The 18,638-nt window shown below is 40.2% G+C and overlaps 1 protein-coding gene across 1 annotated transcript in view; it reads left to right on the forward strand.

Annotated features, from left to right (window-relative positions):
• The window catches only part of FIP1L1 (factor interacting with PAPOLA and CPSF1), a 123,359-nt gene that overhangs the window by 8,463 nt on the left and 96,258 nt on the right, over positions 1-18,638 (forward strand). The window contains exons 4-6 of the mRNA XM_042781702.1: positions 4,776-4,833; positions 5,925-6,028; positions 16,390-16,454. Coding sequence (XP_042637636.1) covers positions 4,776-4,833; positions 5,925-6,028; positions 16,390-16,454 — 227 coding nt within the window. The remainder of the gene's footprint in view (positions 1-4,775; positions 4,834-5,924; positions 6,029-16,389; positions 16,455-18,638) is intronic.

The following is an 18,638-nucleotide window of genomic DNA, read 5'->3' on the forward strand; positions in this document are numbered from 1 at the left end:
AACTCTAAGCACCTGAGAGAGAGTGGGCACCTCCCAGAACATTGTTTTGTGCCACTCCCAACAGAAATACTCCAGGTGGACACCTTCAGCAATCAGGAGCTCCTCAGTTGCTCATAGCAAATCCCACCTTGGAGTTTACAAAGACTTATGGGTAGAAAAGCCACACAAAGTAATTTACTATACCACAGGGCCATAGTCTCAGTGGTTCTACCAGGATCTATCAGACCAGCAAACCTGGTCTTTTTTTTTTTTTTTTAAATGATTTTGAGTTTTGTTCCACGTTGTTCTCCCACTTGATCCAGTATCTCCTACATAGATCCCCCTCTGAGTGGTTGACAGTGGTAGCCAGGCACCATCCAGTTCTACTGGTCTCATAGTTGTATAGGCTGCAGATTGAATGGTGTACCAGTCTCTAGGACTAATTGTTTCGATGAATTTTGGTTTTCTTCATTCTTCTTTGCTCTGGACGAGGAGAGACCAATCATTGCATCTAGATGGCTGCTTGCAAGCTTTTAAGATCCCAGTTGCTACTCACCAAGGAAGTTGGAACAATGTTTTTGTGTAGTATGTTATGCCAGTTGAGCTTGATGGCCCTTGCGACCATGGGTCCCAAGTCCACAGGTCCAACTTCTCACTCCCTCTATGTAGTTGGCTGTGGCCAAGAAGCTACAACCTTGTCCCTTGTCAGCTATACTATATACCTGGAAATTCTTATAGAACATACCAGTACACTTGTAGAAACATTGTCTGCCAACCCTATACATGGACATGGGCACACTCCACCTTGCATGTTGTTGTTGTTATGTGCCATTGAGTCTGCATAGACATACGTAATTGTTCAGCCTGTGCACCCATCTATCCACCCGTATATCCATGTTTGCCTTCACTGATGATGCTGTACTATATGTGCAAAAGGGTTCATTTTTGTTGTCTGTACCTCCATGCACCTCTCTATGTCGTCTTCTTCCTCAGTGCCACACTGTGTTGATCACTCACATTTGGTTCATTGCTCTTCTCTTCACCCAAATCAATATTTGTCTCTACCTATCTAGCAGTATTCCATACCCACACCTCCATTCTTGGTAACCAACAAAGAAAATTTCCTTCCATGTAGAAACCTTTCCTTTCCTTTTTACAGTAATGGACTAATACAATATTTGTTCTCTGATTGACTTATTTTACTCAGCATAATGTCCTCCAAGTTCATCCATGTTATGCGGTGTTTTGCAGATTCTATGTTATTCGTAAGGGTTGCATAGTATTACATTGTGTGCATGTACCATGGTTTGGATATCCATTCCTAGGAAACACCTATGTTTCCATCTTTTGGCCACAGTGAGCATGGGTGTGCATATGTCTGTTCTTGTTATGGCTCTCACTTCTTTAGGATATATACCTAGTAATGGAATGGCTGGGTCATTTGGTATTTCTAATTCCAACTTTTTAAGGAATCGCCATACTGCTTTCCACAGTGGTTGTTCCATTTTACATCCAACCAGCAGTGTATGAGAGTCCCAATCTCACCTCATCCTCACCAGCATTTGTTATTTTCTGTCTTGTTGAACTTTGCTACTAGTGCTAAGGCAAGATGGTATCTTGTTGTTTTGATTTGCATCTCTCTAATGGCTAAGATCATGAGGCATTTCTTCATGTTTGTTGGCCGCCTGACTATCCTCCTTGGTGAAGTGTCTATTCATGTCTTCTGCCCATTTTTTAATTGGATTATTTGCCTGTTTGTTATTGAGGTATTGGAGTTCTCTAAATTCTAGAGATAAGTCACTTGATTCAAGGAATTTTTTTACTTCATTTTTTATTTCTTCTCTTAACCAGTCTTTCTTAGGGAAGGTATTCAGTTTCCTTGTGTTTGCTCTTTTTCCGTTGATCTTCCTAGTGTTGATTTCTAACTTCATAGCATTGTGATCTGAAAAGATGCTTTGCAGTATTTCAGTATTTTTAAATTTATTAAGGCTTGCTTTATGGCCTAACATATGTTCTATCATGGAAAATGTCCCATGTGCACTGGAAAAGAATGTATGCTGTGCTCTTGTTGGGTGAAGTGCTCTGTAGATGTCTAAAAAGTCAAGTTGGTGGATTGCATTGTTTAGCTCTTTTTTGTCTTTGTTGAGTTTCTTTCCAGTTGTTGTATCTTTCACTGAAAGATGTGTATTAAAGTGTTCTACTATGACTGTGGAGTCATCTATTTGCCTTTTCAACTCTTTTAAAGGCTGATTTATGTATTTTGGGGCTCTTCCATTGAGTCCATAGATATTTATTATGGCTATATCTTCTTCAATTTTTCCTTTAATCATTATATTATATATATTATATTATATATATAATGTCCTCCTTGTCTCATGTGGTGGTTTTAGTCTTAAAGTTAATTTGATCAGAAATTAATACTGCCACTGCTGCTCTTTTACAGTTGCCATTTGCTTGATATATCTTTTTTCAGCCTTTGATTTTTGTCTTTGTCTCTAAGGTGTGTCTCTTGTAGACAGCGTATTGATGGGTTATGTTTTCTTTTCTAGTCTGCAACTCTTCATCTCTTGAGTGGTGCATTTACTTCATCAACGTTCAGTATAATTATTGACAAGTATGAATTGGTTGCTGTCATTTTGTTAAGTGTTTTTTCATGGTGTTCCTGGTTTCTTTGTTCCATATAATTTTCTATGCTGAGCTCATTGTGTATATGAATGGTATTATCATTTCCTTTGTTGCTGTTGTTTTAGTATTTACTAAATATTTGTGCTTGTCTTCTTTTTTTATTGTGATGTGAAGGCTTATTTGTAATTTGTAATTTTCTCCCTTAGTTTAGAACAGTCTGTTCTATCTTGCAGCTCTCTTGACTTCCTCACCATTTAGTAGTTGTGTAACTACACAGTATTTCCCCTCTTTTTGGTTTGTAGTTGTCTTCATTTGTCAATTGATGTCTCTGGTTCTCTGTTTATGATCTTGTAAACTTATTTTACTTTGGATATGTCTATAGTTGTGTTGGTTTCTGGGTTATGTCATCTTGTGTATTAATGGTCAGCTGTTGTTTGCTATTATTGGTTCTCTGTTCAAAGGACTCCTTTAGCATATCTTGTAAGGTTGGTCTGGTTTTAACAAACTCCCTTACTTCTCCGTATCTGGAAATCTAATTTCACCATCATATTTGAGGGGCAGTTTTGCTGGGTATTTAATTCTGATTGGAAATTTTTGTCTTTCAGGGTTTTATATATACCATGCCATGGTCTTCTTGCTTGCATGGTTTCTGCTGAGAAATCAGAGCTTATTATTATTGGTTGTCCTTTATAAGTGACTTTTCATTTTTCCTGTGCTGCTTTCAGGATTCTTTGGTTTTGATGAGTTTGATGATGATATGTCTTGGTGATTTTCTTTTGGGGTCTATCCTGTTGGGTTCGTTGGACTTCCTGAATGGATATATTCTCATCTTTCATCATACCAGGAAAATTCTCTTCCAGCAAATCTTGGACCGTTTTCTCAGTGGTTTTATTTTTCTCTTCCTGTTCTGGAATTCCAATTACATGTAAGTTATTCCTTTTGATGGTATCCCACATGAATCTTAGGCTTTCTTCATTTTGGTTTGATCTTTTTTCTGATTGATCCCTTTCCAAAGAAGTATTCAGGTATTTATCTTCAGTCTCATTAATTTTTTCTTCCATTGATTCGATTCTGCTCCTTTGCCCTTTCCATGTGTTACCTATTTCTGAAAATTTAGTATTAATGTTCTAGATTTCTATCTGTAGATTTTGTATAATTTCTAATTTTCATTTATTTTGTCATTTTGTTCTTGTATTTTCTTCTGAATTTGTTCTAGGGTTTTGTCTGTGTTTTCCTTAATTTTGTCAGTGTTTTCCTTGCTCTGTCTCTCAATCCTTTGTAGATACCCAAATATAATTCTTTTGAATTCCTTATCGGGGTGTTCCAATGCTGCTTCTTCCTCAGGGATGTTTTCTGGGTTTGTATCTTGCTCCCTTGTGTCTACCACTTTATCTTGCTTCTTTGTGTGGACTGTGATGGTCTGTTGTCTCTGAGACATTGTGATGTTGTTTATTTAGATCTGTCTTAACTTTCCAGTCGTTGGTGTCTGGAATGTCCTTGTGGTTCCCGGCAAGTGGAATCTATTCTTAAGTCCATGGAATCTGGGAGAATGCTGGTGCTTTAAATGTCCAAAATGGTCACACCGCTTGTAAACATTCAAAATGGCTGCACTGTCAGGTCAGGCAAAACTTCACACTTCAGCCCTTCTTCCTCTTTACTGCTTCCTCTTTTATTCACCAGCCACCATTGTAGTTCTCTGTGCAGCTCCTGGGCTGCACGGATTTTTAGGTTAATTCTTAGGTCTTAATGCCACTCGGGAATAATCCAATCTGTCCATGCCATCATGATTGCTGACAGACTGCAGCTCTGTATGTCTCCTTTTTTAGTGTTTCATGCAAGTTCTTCTACTAGTTGGATTTTAGTCCTCTTCTATATCCTTCCCTGTATCCTTCCCTTCAAAGCTCAGGGCTCCACGATTATCTTCTGTATCTGTAGTAATTGGTTCCCCTTTTCTTTGTTGAAGAGGGTCTATGCAGTCTGTTTAGCTATTCCACCATCTACTAGAATACAGTATTTGTTTTATGTAATGGAATGAGAAGTAATTTTTTACCATCTTTGTTCTTACCTTCTAGAGGAGATAGTAATTTTAGGAAACTTGATTAGGTGTAGTTTAAAAATATTGTCTGTACCCTTGTAAAGTAATATCTGACATGTATTTTTGTTGTTTATAGTGCTAATCCTCCATCTGGAATTGAAGATGAAACAGCTGAAAATGGCGTACCAAAACCGGTAACAAAAGGCTTTGAAACCTGGTTATTTTCCTGCTTAAAATCTTTATCAATAGCTTCCCATTTCATTTAGGAGCAAAGCTAAATTTTGACATGGCCTTCTGTATCCTGTGTGCTCTAACCCCCTGTTACATCTTCTATTTCATCTGCTGCCATCAAAAACATATGCAGGGACTATTAAGGACAATAGTGGGAAAGGACTTCAGAGGACATATAGCATGTGCAAAGGTTTGATGCTTAGTGTTTTCGAGGAACCAAATGGTCAGTGTGCTTAAATCACAGTAAGTCTGATTTTCAAAGTGATCACTGAATCCCGCAACCTAAGCTAGAATGTCATGGTTTTTTAACAAATATATTTTTTAAATATATGTAACAAACAGTTCCTGACCCCATACCTGTTAAAAAAATGTTTTGTGGGATGAAGGTATCATTAGTCCTATGAATATTTTAACATTTTAACTCTTAAAAATAATTATTGTGCAGGCTTGAATTTGCATACAAAACAGTATTTTGCCTAGGTAATATACTTATTTACTATTATGTGACTAAGTAAGGACAGAATAGTCTTTTGGAGCCAAAATAAAGGCTTAACTGGCTCACTTTTTATGCCCATAGCAACAAGGTATGCTTTCAACCATTTGTATTCAGGGCCTCTTCTAGATGTGCATGAATGCCAGGAATAGTTGAGCTGTTCTTTACTGTTTGATGCATTTTAATTATGAATCTTAAAATTAATTTTCCTCTTTCATACTCTTTTCACAAGGAAGTGTTCAGATTCTTATTTGGTAGAGATCTGTCCTTTTTGTAGCTGCCTTTTCAAAGCTATAAGTGGTGAAAAAAAGAAAAAGAATACATAAGGCATTATTTACAAAAAGACAATGCTAAAAAAAAGTTATTTCTTCATATTCTTAACCCCTTTTTATCATGTACATCAGAGTTATAAATGTAGTCAAACTGGTGACAGCCTTTCGAACTTACAATGTTTTATCTCTAACTTAGTATCTCAAAAAACAATTAATACATATTTCAGTTACTTACATTAGATGGTGAAATGGGTTATTTAAGATGTTATAATTGTTTCTATTGGTGTAGAAAGTGACTGAGACTGAAGACGATAGTGATAGTGACAGTGACGATGATGAGGATGATGTTCATGTCACTATAGGCGACATTAAAACAGGAGGACCACAGTATGGGTAAGTTATTTTTATGTAAATAACAATTGTCTGAAAGCTATATCAAAAATTATGTGGTTATATAAAACTATTTGTGGTTGATTCCATTGTCTTTACATTTTTCCATCTTTAACCATGATTGGAAAAAACTTGTTAAAATTTTACCATAAAAATATTTCTTTAATAAAGATGAAGTTACTAAGTAAATTTAACATGAAAACAATAATTTCTGATTCTTGACATTAAAGTGGTTTTAGAAAAATATTGAATTACACAATTTCCTTAGCATTAGAAACCTTAAAATGTAATACGTATTTGTTAATCGTTCTTTCATTTTGTTACTTATGCACACCTGTGTTTGGGTTTTCCATTTTTCTAATGTAACAGAAACATTCATTGAAGAAACACTTTTTAAAGATGTAATCGTACTTCTTTGGTACTATAATAGTTGATGGTGGGAATCCAAAAATAACAAAAGTAGTCCTTATTTTCCAGAAGTAATGAGAAAGACGTGAGTAAATATCTTCAGTGCATTGTAAGTGCTAGAATAGAAACATGTACAGAGTGATATAAAGCTTTGAGAGGAGAGCTACTAAAAGCCCACAAGTGTTGAGAAGATCCCTGAGGCGGTAACAACTTCTTTGAATATTTCTTCTAACAGAAGGAGAACAGAAAGCAGTGCTTAGATAGACATAGTGAAGTATGGTTTGGAGGAACCACATGCCTGGAGCGTAAGGTAGATGGGAAGTTGGATTATTTGCTAAAGATAATTCTAGTCATATCATTGGGTTATACTATATGGAGAGAAATTAGTTAATAGACTTGAAGTAATTGTCCAAATGAGATGATAGCACAAACTAAGCCAGCAGTAGTAGTAAAGGGGATATAAATACATCTGAGAAGAGTAATGAATAAAAAGAGCATGGGTTGACTGTTGTTGGACAGAAAACAAAAGAATCAAAACTGACTTGCTGGATTCAGGAGCAATTAACTGAGTATATGACATACATGTATTAATGTATATGGAGGCAGCTCTTCTCCAGTGGCAGTTTGAATGCCTTTCACCCTGAAGGGCTCATCTTCCAGCACGATGTCAGATAATACTTTGCTACTATTCTTAAGGATTTTTCTGGCCAATTTTTTTGGAAGTAGTTCTCTAGGTCTTTCTTGTAGTCTGTCTTAGTCTGTAAGTTCTGCTGAAACTGTCCACCATGTGTGACCTTGCTGGTATTGGACATAGCAGTGGCATAGCTTCCAGCATACTCAACTTTAGTCAACCTTAATGATACGGATGGAGTAAAACTTTCTGAACCTCCATTTGCTTATGTGGCATGACCCAAAATGAGAAGAAGCAGCTGGAAAAATCCAATAGTAATTTGAATGTGGAATGTACAAAGTATAAATCTAGGAAAATAGAGAGTTGTCAAAAATGAAATAGAATGCATGAAAATCTGTGGTAGTTAAGGTTTATATAAGCTTGGCTGGGCCTGGTTTTGAGAGGCTGGGCAGTTGGTGGTAGTTATTGCCCATGATGAGACTGGCAATCACCTCCATGGTGGAATCTGCTGTGAGTAGCTGCTTTAGGGATGTGGTCTGCTTCCCGTATATAAGGAAAGGCTTTGGGAATGGCCTAAGGTTTTTGGCATGCTTGGACCCTGCATGTAGCCGTGTCTTCATTCAGCAGCCTGCTATGCTCTGCCAGTCTTGGGACTATCTCAGGACTTGAATCATTGGCCTGCTGTGTGGTTTGGTAATATTGGTACGGTTCCTTTTTACTTGTTGACCTTGGGTTTGTCAGCCTCAGTAGCCAGAAGCTGCCGCAGTGAAGAGATGCCTCTAGCTTAAGTGGGCCGGGAGAAAGGCAGAGCAGAAGCCCAAAGTTGAGGGACTTTCACCTAGTCCCTAGAGCCTGGCACTTTGAACTCAGATTCCTAGCCTCCAAAACTGTAAGAGAATAAATCCCTGTTTGATCAGTCCACCCATTTGTGGTATTTTCTGTCAGAGTGGCACTAGTTAACCAAAACAAGATCTATATTGTTGGTGTGATCATTGGAGCTGTCTGTCAACTTTGCTAGGCCACAATTCTGTGTGGTTTAAGCAATTGTGATGTGGGTTGTTCCAGTGATGGGATCAAATGTATATGTTTTGAGCAGCCAATCCGTTGAAAGGGAGTTTCCCTAGGGATGTGACCTGCTTCCAGTATATTTATGGACATCCTGGAAAAAAAGACACTCTGCTGTGGATCGGGATTCTGTTGTGCTGCCTACAACTGTCTGTGAGCGTACAATCCACCTTCACCTGGAGATCTTGGGTTCGTCATTTGTTGGAGTCAACAGCCAGTACACTGCCTGCCAACCTTGAACTCCTCAGCCCCTGCAGCTGCAGGAGTCGGGAAAAGCCCCCAGCTTGATGTTTGATCCAAGAACTTTGGAATGGCCAGCTTCTATAAGTGTGTGAGCCATTTTCCGAAGATAAGTTTCACTTTCTCTCTGTATATAAGCTTTACTGGTTTTGTTTCTCTAGAGAACCTAGTCTAACACATTAAGTACTGGGAGTGGTTCTAGAAAGACAAAATCATAAGGATGGGCTTCTTAAATTGGATCTCCAATTTGATTAATTGTAAAGGTACGATGACCCTACATCTGTTAGTAAAGAGGGCCCTGGTAATCCCTGGCATGAGGTGGCAACGTTAATATGCAAAATAGCACCACTAATAGATCAAGTACTTTTGAGAAGTGAGGCTCTGGGTAAATGCATTTTTGATACATTTCTGCAATTTTGTCAGCATGAGGAGTATAAGGAAGCTGGTTGGTTGATCCTACTTACACTAGGCAAAGTGATAAAAGAGCGAGATGAGATCAGGACTGCTGAGTCACAGCTTAAGCACTGCATAAAAGACCTCAATGTATCCAGTTGTGCTCTGAAAGAAAGCTTTATTTCTTCTAGTAACAGCTGATATTGCTGAAAACCAAACCCAGAGTCTTATTGTAAGGGTAGCTGAATTACAACGGCAATAAAATTACCAACCCAGAATGGTATCTGAAGTTAAAGTGAGGGCATTGATTGGGAAAAAATGGGATCCTGAAACCTGAAAGGGGGCATATGGGCAGATAGTCAGGAAGATCAGGATGTGTTGTTGTTATTTGCCATTGAGTTGGATCTGACCCATAGTGATCCCTCTTTGGGTTTCTGAGGCAGTATCACTATGGAAGTAGATTGCCCAACCTTCCTTTCAAGGAGTGGCTGGTGGGTTTGAACTGCCAGCCTTCTGGGTAGCAGTCAAGTGTCTTAGGCACTATGCCACCAGAGCTCCTCAAGATATGGAGCCTATAAATTCTGTTGAATCCCCCCCCATCTGAAGGTATTACTGTAAAACCATTATCCCCTCTACCTCGGTTTGATGGGATTAACCCACTGTGCCTGCTGGGTCATTGCCTGAGGCAGAGACCATGGAAGACATTGCTGAATGTTCTCAGGAACTACCCCAACCACCCATTGTTGCTGCTAGACGTGTAACTAAAGTTAAGTCCAAGCGAACCCCAAAAGGTGAAATAAAAATGTGACTTAGGAGGTGGTGTGCTACGCCCAAAAAGACCTACTTGATTTTGCTAACATGTACAGACAGAAACCTGGAGAATATGTATGGGAATGGTGAGTGAGGGTGTGGGATAATGGTGCAAGAGATGTAACATTGGATCAGTCTGAGTTTATTGATTTAGGCCCACTGAGTATGAATTCTTCATTCATTGTTTCAATTTGAGAGGTTAGGAAAAGATCTAATAGTTTATTTGATTGGCTTACTGAATCATGGATTATGTGGTGGTCTACCTTAAGTCAAGTTGAAGTACCAGACCTACCTTGGTATAATGTAGAAGAAGGTATCCAGAGACTTAGGGAAATTGGTCTTTTAGAATGGATTTATCAGATTAGACCCCTAGAGCCAGAAATGGAGAGTCCAGAAGAGACACGCCTTTCACCAGTACCATGAGGACTAAATTTGTGAAGGGAGCTCCAGCATCCTTGAAGACTGCTGTGATTGCTATTTTATGTAAGCTGGATTTGACAGTGGGAACTGGCCTAATTGAACTAAGACACTTAACTACGATGGGGCTGATTGGACTCCGTGGTAGTAGGGGCAACTGGCAGCAGTTAATTGACAAAGGCAAGGTGGGTGTGGTTATCATAATGGACAGCAGAGTCGGAACAGTAATCAGAATAGTCTGAGTGGTGTGGAATTATGGCATTGGCTACTTGCGCATGGTGTTCCTAGTAGTGAAATACATGGCAAATGTACTAAATATTTACTTGATCTATATAAACAGAATTCTAGGTCACATGAACAGCAGCCTAGATTGAATCACCAGAATAGAGAGTCACAGCCTCTCAGTCAGTTCCCAGACTTGAGTCAGTTTACAGACCCACAACCTCTTGAATGGAGGGGAGACTGGGTCCCTTTGAGGAAGGACCCCACTACATTGCCAAAGATCTGTGTTGTCAGTCTTTCTCCCAGCCTTCCCCAAAGGGATCTGGGGCCTTTTACAAGAGTGACTGTTCATTGGGGAAAAGGAAATAATGAGACTTTTGGGGGATTACTGGACACTGGCTCTGCACTGACACTAATTCCTGGAGACCCAAAGCATCATTGTAGTCCACCAGTCAGAGTAGGGGCATATGGAGGTCAAGTTATTGATGAAGTCTTAGCTAAGGTGCGTCTCACAGTAAGTCCCTTGGGTTCCCAAACCCATCCTGTAGTGATTTCCCCAGTTCCAGAATGCATAATTGGAATAGATGTACTGAGCAGTTGGCAGAATTCCCACATTGGGTCCCTCACATGTGGACTAAGGGTTATTATGGTAGGAAAAGCTAAGTGGAACTATAACACCTAGTGACCCACTCAAAAAATTTTTGCTTCCTGTCCCTGCTACCCTATGCTCTGTGGTCTGGAGAGCTTAGTCCCAAAGGGAAGAACACTCCCACTGGGAGACACAATACTGATTGCACTGAGCTGGAAGTTAAGAATGCCACCTGGCCATTTTGGCTTCCTCATGCCTCTGGATCAACAGACAAAGAAGGGTATTACTATACCGTCTGGTGTGATAGATCCTGATTACCAAAGGGAAATTAGATTGACATTACATAATGGAGTTAAAGAAGAAGATTTCTGGAATACAGGAGATTCTGTAGGATGTCTCTTAGTACTACCATGCCCTCTGATTAAAGTCAATGGGAAATTACTGCAACCCAATTCTGATATGACTGCTAATGGCCCAGACCCTTCAGGAATGACGGTTTGGGTCACCCCACCAGGCAAACAACCAAGACCAGCTGAGGTGATTGCTGAGGGCAAGGAAAATACAGAATGAGTGGTGGAAGAAGGTAGTTCTGAATATTAGTTGCGACCATGTGACCAGTTGCAGAAACAAGGACTGTGATTGTTATATTTCTTCATTGTATATGTGCTGTTGTTGTTGTTATTTGCCATCGAGTCGGCCCCGACTCCTAGTGACCCCTGCTTGGGTTTCTGAGGCAGTTATCACTACGGAAGTAGGATTGCCCAACCTTCCTTCCGAGGAATGGCTGGTGGGTGCAACAAATATTTTTGTTTCCTTCTGTTATAAACTGTGAAATGTAAATAAGGTTAATGTGTTTTGGTTGTACATGTCTTAGCGTATCATGTTAGGTGAAATATGACTTTATAATTGTCCTTATTTAGAAATTATAAATGGTTAAGAAGATGTGTACTGCTGCCAAGTTGACAAGGGGTGGACTTTGATAGTTGAAGCTGTGTGTCAACTTGTCTGGACCACACAATTTTGTATGGTTTAAACAATTGTGATGTGGGTTGTTTCCATGATGGGATCAGATGTATATGTTTTGAGCAGCCAGTCTGTTGAAAGGGAGTTTCCTAGGGGTGTGCCTGCTTCCAGTATATTTATGGACATCCTGGGAAAAGAGACACTTTTCTGTGGATCGGGATTCTGTTGTGTTGCCTACAACTATCCATGAGCGATCAATCCACCATTCGGCCTGGAGATCTTGGATTTGTCATTCGTTGGAGTCAACAGCCAGTATACTGCCTGCCAACCTTGAGCTCCTGAGCCCCTGCAGCTGTGTGAGTCGGGAAGAGTCTCCAGCTTGACGTTTGATCCAAGAACTTGGGACTTGCCAGCTTCTATAAGTGTGTGAGCCATTTTCCTAAGATAAATTTCTCTTTCTCTCTCTCTAAGCTTTAGTGGTTTTGTTTCTTTAGAGAACCCAGTCTAACACAGTAGGCATTAGTGAAATGAACCAGACTGTATTGGCCATTTTGAATCAGACCATTATAAGGTCTACTTTGCTGGAAGTGGCAAATTGAAGAGAAATGGCATTGCATTCATGAGCAAAAATATTTCAAGATCTATCCTGAAGTATAATGCTGTCAGTGATAGGATAATATCCCTATGCCTACAAGGAAGACCATTTAATAGAACTGTTACTCAAATTTACATACCAACCACTGATGCCAAAGATGATAAAGGTTTTTACCAACTTTTGCCATCAGAAATTGATCAAACATGCAGCCATTATGTATTGATAATTACTAGCAATTGGAGTTCAAACATTGGAAACAGAAGAAGGTCTGTAGTTGGAATATATGGCCTTGGTGACAGAAACAAGTCAGAGATCATATGATAGAATTTTGCAAGATCAGCAACATAGTCATTAGAAATATTGTTTGCAGCAACATCGGAGAAACACACAGGGACCTCACTGGGTGGAATACACAGGAATCAACTTGACTGCATCTATGGAAAGACGATGGAGAAACTCAATATCATCAGTCAGACTAAGAGCAGAGGCTGGCTGTAGAACAGACTACCAGTTGCTCATATGCAAATTTAACAAAGCTGAAGAAAATTAGAACAAGTCCACAAGAGTCAAAATGAGACTTAGAGTATATCCTACCTGAATTTAAGGCCATCTGAAGAATGGATCTGAAACATTCAACAGTAGTAATGCTCATAGACCAGGTGAGTTATGGGATGATATCAAGGACATCATACATAAAGAAAGCAAAAGATCATTGAAAAGACGAGAAAGAAAAGACCAAAATGGATATCAGAAAGACTGAAATTTGTTCTTGAATGTAGAGTAGTGGAAGCAGATGGAAGAAATAATGAAGTAAAAGAGCTGAACAGAAGATTTCAAAGGGTGGCTTGGGAAGACAAATTATTCAAATGAAATGTACAAATGCCTGGAGTTAGAAAACCAAAAGGGAATAACACACTCAGCATTTTTTAAGTTGAAAGAACTGAAGAAAAAATTCAAGCCTCAAATAGCAATACTGAAGTGTTCTATGGGCAAAATATTGAATGATGCTGGAATTATCCAAAGAAGATTAAATACACAGAGTCACTATACCAAAAAGAAATGGTTGACATCCAGCCATTTCAGGAGGTAACATATGATCAAGGACCAATGGTATTGAAGGACAAGTCCAAGCTGCACTGAAGGCATTGGTGAAAAACAAGGTTCCAGGAATAAAGGGGATACCAGTTAAAATGTTTCAAAAAATGGAAGCGCTCATTTATCTATGCTAGCTACCTGGCCAGCCAACTGGAAGAGATCCACGTTTGTGCGTGTTCCAAATAAAAGTGATCCAACAAAATGGGGAAATTATTGAACAGTATCATTAATATCACACCTAAAATTTTGCTGAAGATAATTCAAAAGGTTGCGGGATTCTCTAGAAAAATATAACCAGTGGTACGTGTATGTGCTTGCACAGAGAGAGGTTTACTTCTGAGGACTGACACTCCATTACAAGAGCTGAAAAGGCCAATAATCCATGGTCAGGGAACACACTAAAGACTCCTGCTGGCTCACGGGATTTTGGAGGCCTGCCAAGTCCAAAATTTGTAGGTTAGGTGACATGCTACAGACTTCTGCAAGCTGTGTCCAAGATCCCTAGGTCAGGAGGCAGGAAGAATGTTGAGATATCTGCCAAAACAACTTTGTAATCCGAAGGCAGACCCCATATTAAAGAAACTTCCCCTTTGTTCTGGTTACCTAGTACTGCTCTGACAAGAATATACCACAAATGGGATGGCTTGAACAAATAGGAATTTATTCCCTTACAGTTTGGAGGCTTTAAGTCCAAGTTCAAAGTGCCAGGCTCTAGGGGCTGGTTGAAAGCCCCTCACTGAAGCTAGAGGCTTTTCTTCACTCAGACAGCTGCTGGCTGCTGAGGCTGACAAGCCCTAGGTTGTCAAGTAAAAAGGCACAGTCCTGATGTTACCAAACCACATGGCAGGCCATTAATTTAAGTCCATTGAAAGTCCCAGGGATGGCAGAGCATGGCAGGCTGCTGAACAATGACTTGACTACATACAGGGTTCAAGAGTGCCCTAAGCTAGAGACCGTTCCCAAAGCTATTTCTTGTATATGGGTAGCAGACCACATACCCACTGGTCAGCTGCTCACAGTAGATTCCACCATGGAGTTGATTACCAGTCTCATCAGGGGAATACTACATCCAGCTGCCCACTCAACCAGGCCTAGCCAGGTTGACACACAAACTTAACCACCACACGCTTTGTTGTGCTTACCTAGTGCCATTCTGACAAGAATATACCACAAATGGGATGGCCTTAACAAACAGGCATTTATTCTCTCAGTTTGGAGGCTTTATGTCCAAGTTCAAAGTGCCAGGCTCTCAGGGCTGTGTGAAAGCCCCTCGACCCTGGACTTCAGCTCTGCCTCTTGCTCCTGGCCCACTGAAGCTAGAGGCATCTCTCTCTACTCAGGCAGCTACTGGCTGCTGAGGCTAACAAGCCCAAGGTCGACAAATAAAATGCCACAGTCCCAGTGTTACCAAACCACACACAAGGCCATTAATTCAAGTCCATTTTAAGTCCCAAAGTCTGCAGTGCATGGCAGGCTGCTGAAAAACGACACAACTGCATGCAGGGTCCAAGTGTGCCTTAAGCTAGAGACCCATTCCCAAAGCTATTTCTTATATACAGGAAGCAAACCACATACCCAAAGCAGCTACTCAGCTGCTCCAATAGACTCCACTGTGGAGTTAATTACTAATCTCACATGGGGAGTAACTCCATTCAGCTGCCCAACCATTCAGCCAGGCCCAGCCAGGTTGACACACAAACGTAACCACCACACCCTTCAACTAATAACTGATTACATTACCTTACATTTAAAAACAAAAAATAAACAACAAAAAAAATAACCTCAGTGCTATGGAGTCGATATGACTAATATCGACCCCATGCTTGGGTTTCTAAGGCGGTATCACTATGGAAGTAGGTTGGCCAGTTTTCCTTCTGAGGAGTGGTTGGTGTGTTTGAACTGTCAGCCTTCTGGTTAACAGTCAAGTGCCTTAGGCGCTACACCACCAGGGCTCCCTTACCTTACATTAAGGAACAGCAAATAGTCTAGTGTTTGAGAAAAACCACTGGGAACCATAACCTAGCCAAATTGACACAAAATTAACCATCCCACTCCATGACATGTAAATAAAATATTACATAGTATATTTGATTTTCCCACTCACTTACAAGATTGCATTATGTGTGAAAGTAGGGGAACTGTTTCTAAACTTGTATTACAGAAAATGAATGTGAGGCTTATGAAGTCTAAAAGACTTGTCCAAGGGTTCAAAACTAATAATTGACAAAAGATAAATTTGTCATAGATTTGTTTAGCTCCACACAAATAAATTTTGCTCTAGGTTTGTTTGACTCCAGATATTGTGAGGTCCCCCCCCCATAAGTTTATCACATGTATATTATAATACTGCATTTAAAATACGGTTTTCAAATGTATTTATTCATGTAACCAACACCCAGATCAAAATATGAAACTTTACTTCCATCCTATAGATTTTCCTTTTGTTTGCTCTCGATCGTTAACCACGCACCACCACCCAGCACTGTTCTGCTTTCATGCTAGATTTATTTTTTTAATTTCATATAATTAAATTCATAATTTAGAGAAGTACTCTGGATGTTAGAAAGCAGGTTTATCAATATCACATGTAGGAAGAACTAAAAGGTCCATGGATTTGGCAGTGAGGTGGAGAAATTTCACTGTTGCAGGATTGCTGTGTGCTGAGTAACTGGGAGACGAGGATATGAGGATGTGTATCATCTGTTCTCCCCTTGGCAGCCAAATTTCTTGTGAAGTTTATTATAGTGGGATTTTGAGATGGTGGCATTGAGTGACTTAATACAGAAAATAAGTTATATTTAAAATATTTTGTTTATTCTTCATTGTGCTAGTGATAGATTTTTAAGATTAGCTTACATTTTATTTGTAAACATGAATTATATTGATTTTTTGTTTACTATAGTTCCTCAGAGTAATTTTTATTATTTTGTTTTTAGGAGTTATGGTACTGCACCTGTAAATCTTAACATCAAAACAGGAGGAAGAGTTTATGGAACCACAGGTAAAATTTGTGCATTTGTCCCTTGGTATCTGTGAGTGATTGGTTCTTGGATACTTGGGACTACCAAAATCTGAGGATGCTCAAGAATCATATAAAATACAGTAATATTTACATATAAACTATGCACATCCTCCATATACTTTAAGTCATCTTTGTGTTGTTGTTGTTGTGTGCCATCGAGTCAGCCCCGACTTATAGCGACCCCCTCCTTGGGTTTCCGAGGCAGTATCACTACGGAAGTAGGATTGCCCAACCTTCCGTCTGAGGAGTGGCTGGTGGGTTTGAACCGCCAGCCTTCTGGTTAGCAGTCAAGTGCTTTAGCCACTATGCTACCAGAGCTCCCAAGTCATCTTTAGGTTACTTATAATACCTAATAACGATGTAAATGCTTTGTAAATGGCACTTTACACTCCCTGTTAGCCTTTGAGAGATTGTTTTGACCACTTAATTGCTTTTTACCCCTTCCATACTTTCAGTTTGTGTTGATCTGATGTGATGCAGAACCCACAGGTACAGAAGGCAAGCTGTATTATAGTTGTGTCAGTAGGAAAAAAAGGCATGTATCTCTGTAGATGATAACTTTTGTTGTTGTTATTGTTGTTACCTGACATGGAGTCGGAGTCGACTCATAGCGACCCCTCCTTGGGTTTCCGAGGCAGTATCACTATGGAAGTAGATTGCCCCATCTTCCTTCCGAGGAGTGGCTGGTGGGTTTGAACTGCCAGCCTTCTGGTTAGCAGTCAAGTGTCTTAGGCACTACGCTACCAGAGCTCCCAGATTATAACTAGATTGTAATAATTACTAAAGCTCAGTTAGAAAGAGCAGTTTTTGACCATACTTTTTCTGAACAGGACCACATATTTTTTGGCTTTGTAGGTCACAGATACATCCTGTCACACATTCTTCTCTCTTTTTTCTTATTTTTATTAGGATTTGGGTGAAAATCCATAGAGCAAATTCACTTTCCTTACAGTAGTTCACATACACTTTGTCTCATGACATTGACTACAGTCTACCACAATGCAACAGCTCCCCTCCCACTTCCTCCCGATAGCTATTCCTTCCCTGTGTCCATGCTGCCATGCATTCCTGCCCTGTGAGCTGCCCCCCTGCACATTAACAGCCCCTCTTTCTCCCATGACTGTTCTCTCCAAGGGGTGCATCCACCTCAGTTAAATGCTCAACTCATATGGCTGTCTTCTGCCCGGCTGGAAGCCACAGGTGTGGGTTCAATTCCATACCTAAAGGGCAGCTGGGGGCCATGGTCTCAGTGGTTCCACCAGGCTCTATCAGACCAGCAAACCTGGTCGTCCTTCCCGCCCCGCCTCCCAAATGATTTTGAGTTTTGTTCCACATTGTTCTTCTCTATCCAGGTCTCATACATAGATCCCCCTCCAAGTGGTTGACAGTGGTAGCTGGGCACCATCTAGTTCTTCTGGTCTCATCGTTGTATAGGCTGCAGATCGCATGGTGTGCCAGTTGCTAGGGCTAATTGTTTCCATGAATCTTTGGTTTTCTTCATTCTTCTTTCCTCTGGACGCAGAGAGACCCATTTTTGCGTCTAGATGGCTGCTTGTAAGCTTTTAAGATCCCAGTTGCTACTCGCCAAAGCAGGAGATGGAACTATGTTTTGTGTAGTATGTTATGCCAATTGAGCTTGATGTCCCCTGTGACTTACAGCCCCGAGCCCACAGGTTCAGCTACTCAGTCTCTCTGGGTAGCTGGCTGTGACTAAGAAGCGACTACAACCCCGTCCCTTGTAAGCTCCACTATATACAACTGGGAATTCAGATCATACAAATACACTTACAGGACCATTGTCTGCCAGCACTATACATGGTCTTGGGTACACTCCCCACTTGATAGACATACCTCATAGTTCAGCCTGTCCACCCATCTATCCTCCCGTATACCCACGTTTGCCTTCACTGACAACGTAATACTGTATGTGCGAAAGGGTTCATCTTTTTTGTTGGCAGCTCCCGTGTACCTCTCTGTCTTCCTCTTCCTCAGTGCCACCTTGCTGATGACTCCCATTTGATACATTGCCCTTCTCTTCACCTAAATCAATACTTAATCTCTATCTATCTAAGAGTGTTCCCTTCCCTCCCCTCCCATCCCTGATAACCAACATGGAAAATTTCCTTCCATATCTAAACCGTTCCTTGACTTTTACAATGATGG

The sequence above is a fragment of the Orycteropus afer genome, unplaced genomic scaffold (assembly GCF_000298275.1).
Source record: "Orycteropus afer afer isolate SDZICR_OR568_19922 unplaced genomic scaffold, OryAfe1.0 scaffold00153, whole genome shotgun sequence".
Taxonomy (NCBI): Eukaryota; Metazoa; Chordata; class Mammalia; order Tubulidentata; family Orycteropodidae; genus Orycteropus; species Orycteropus afer.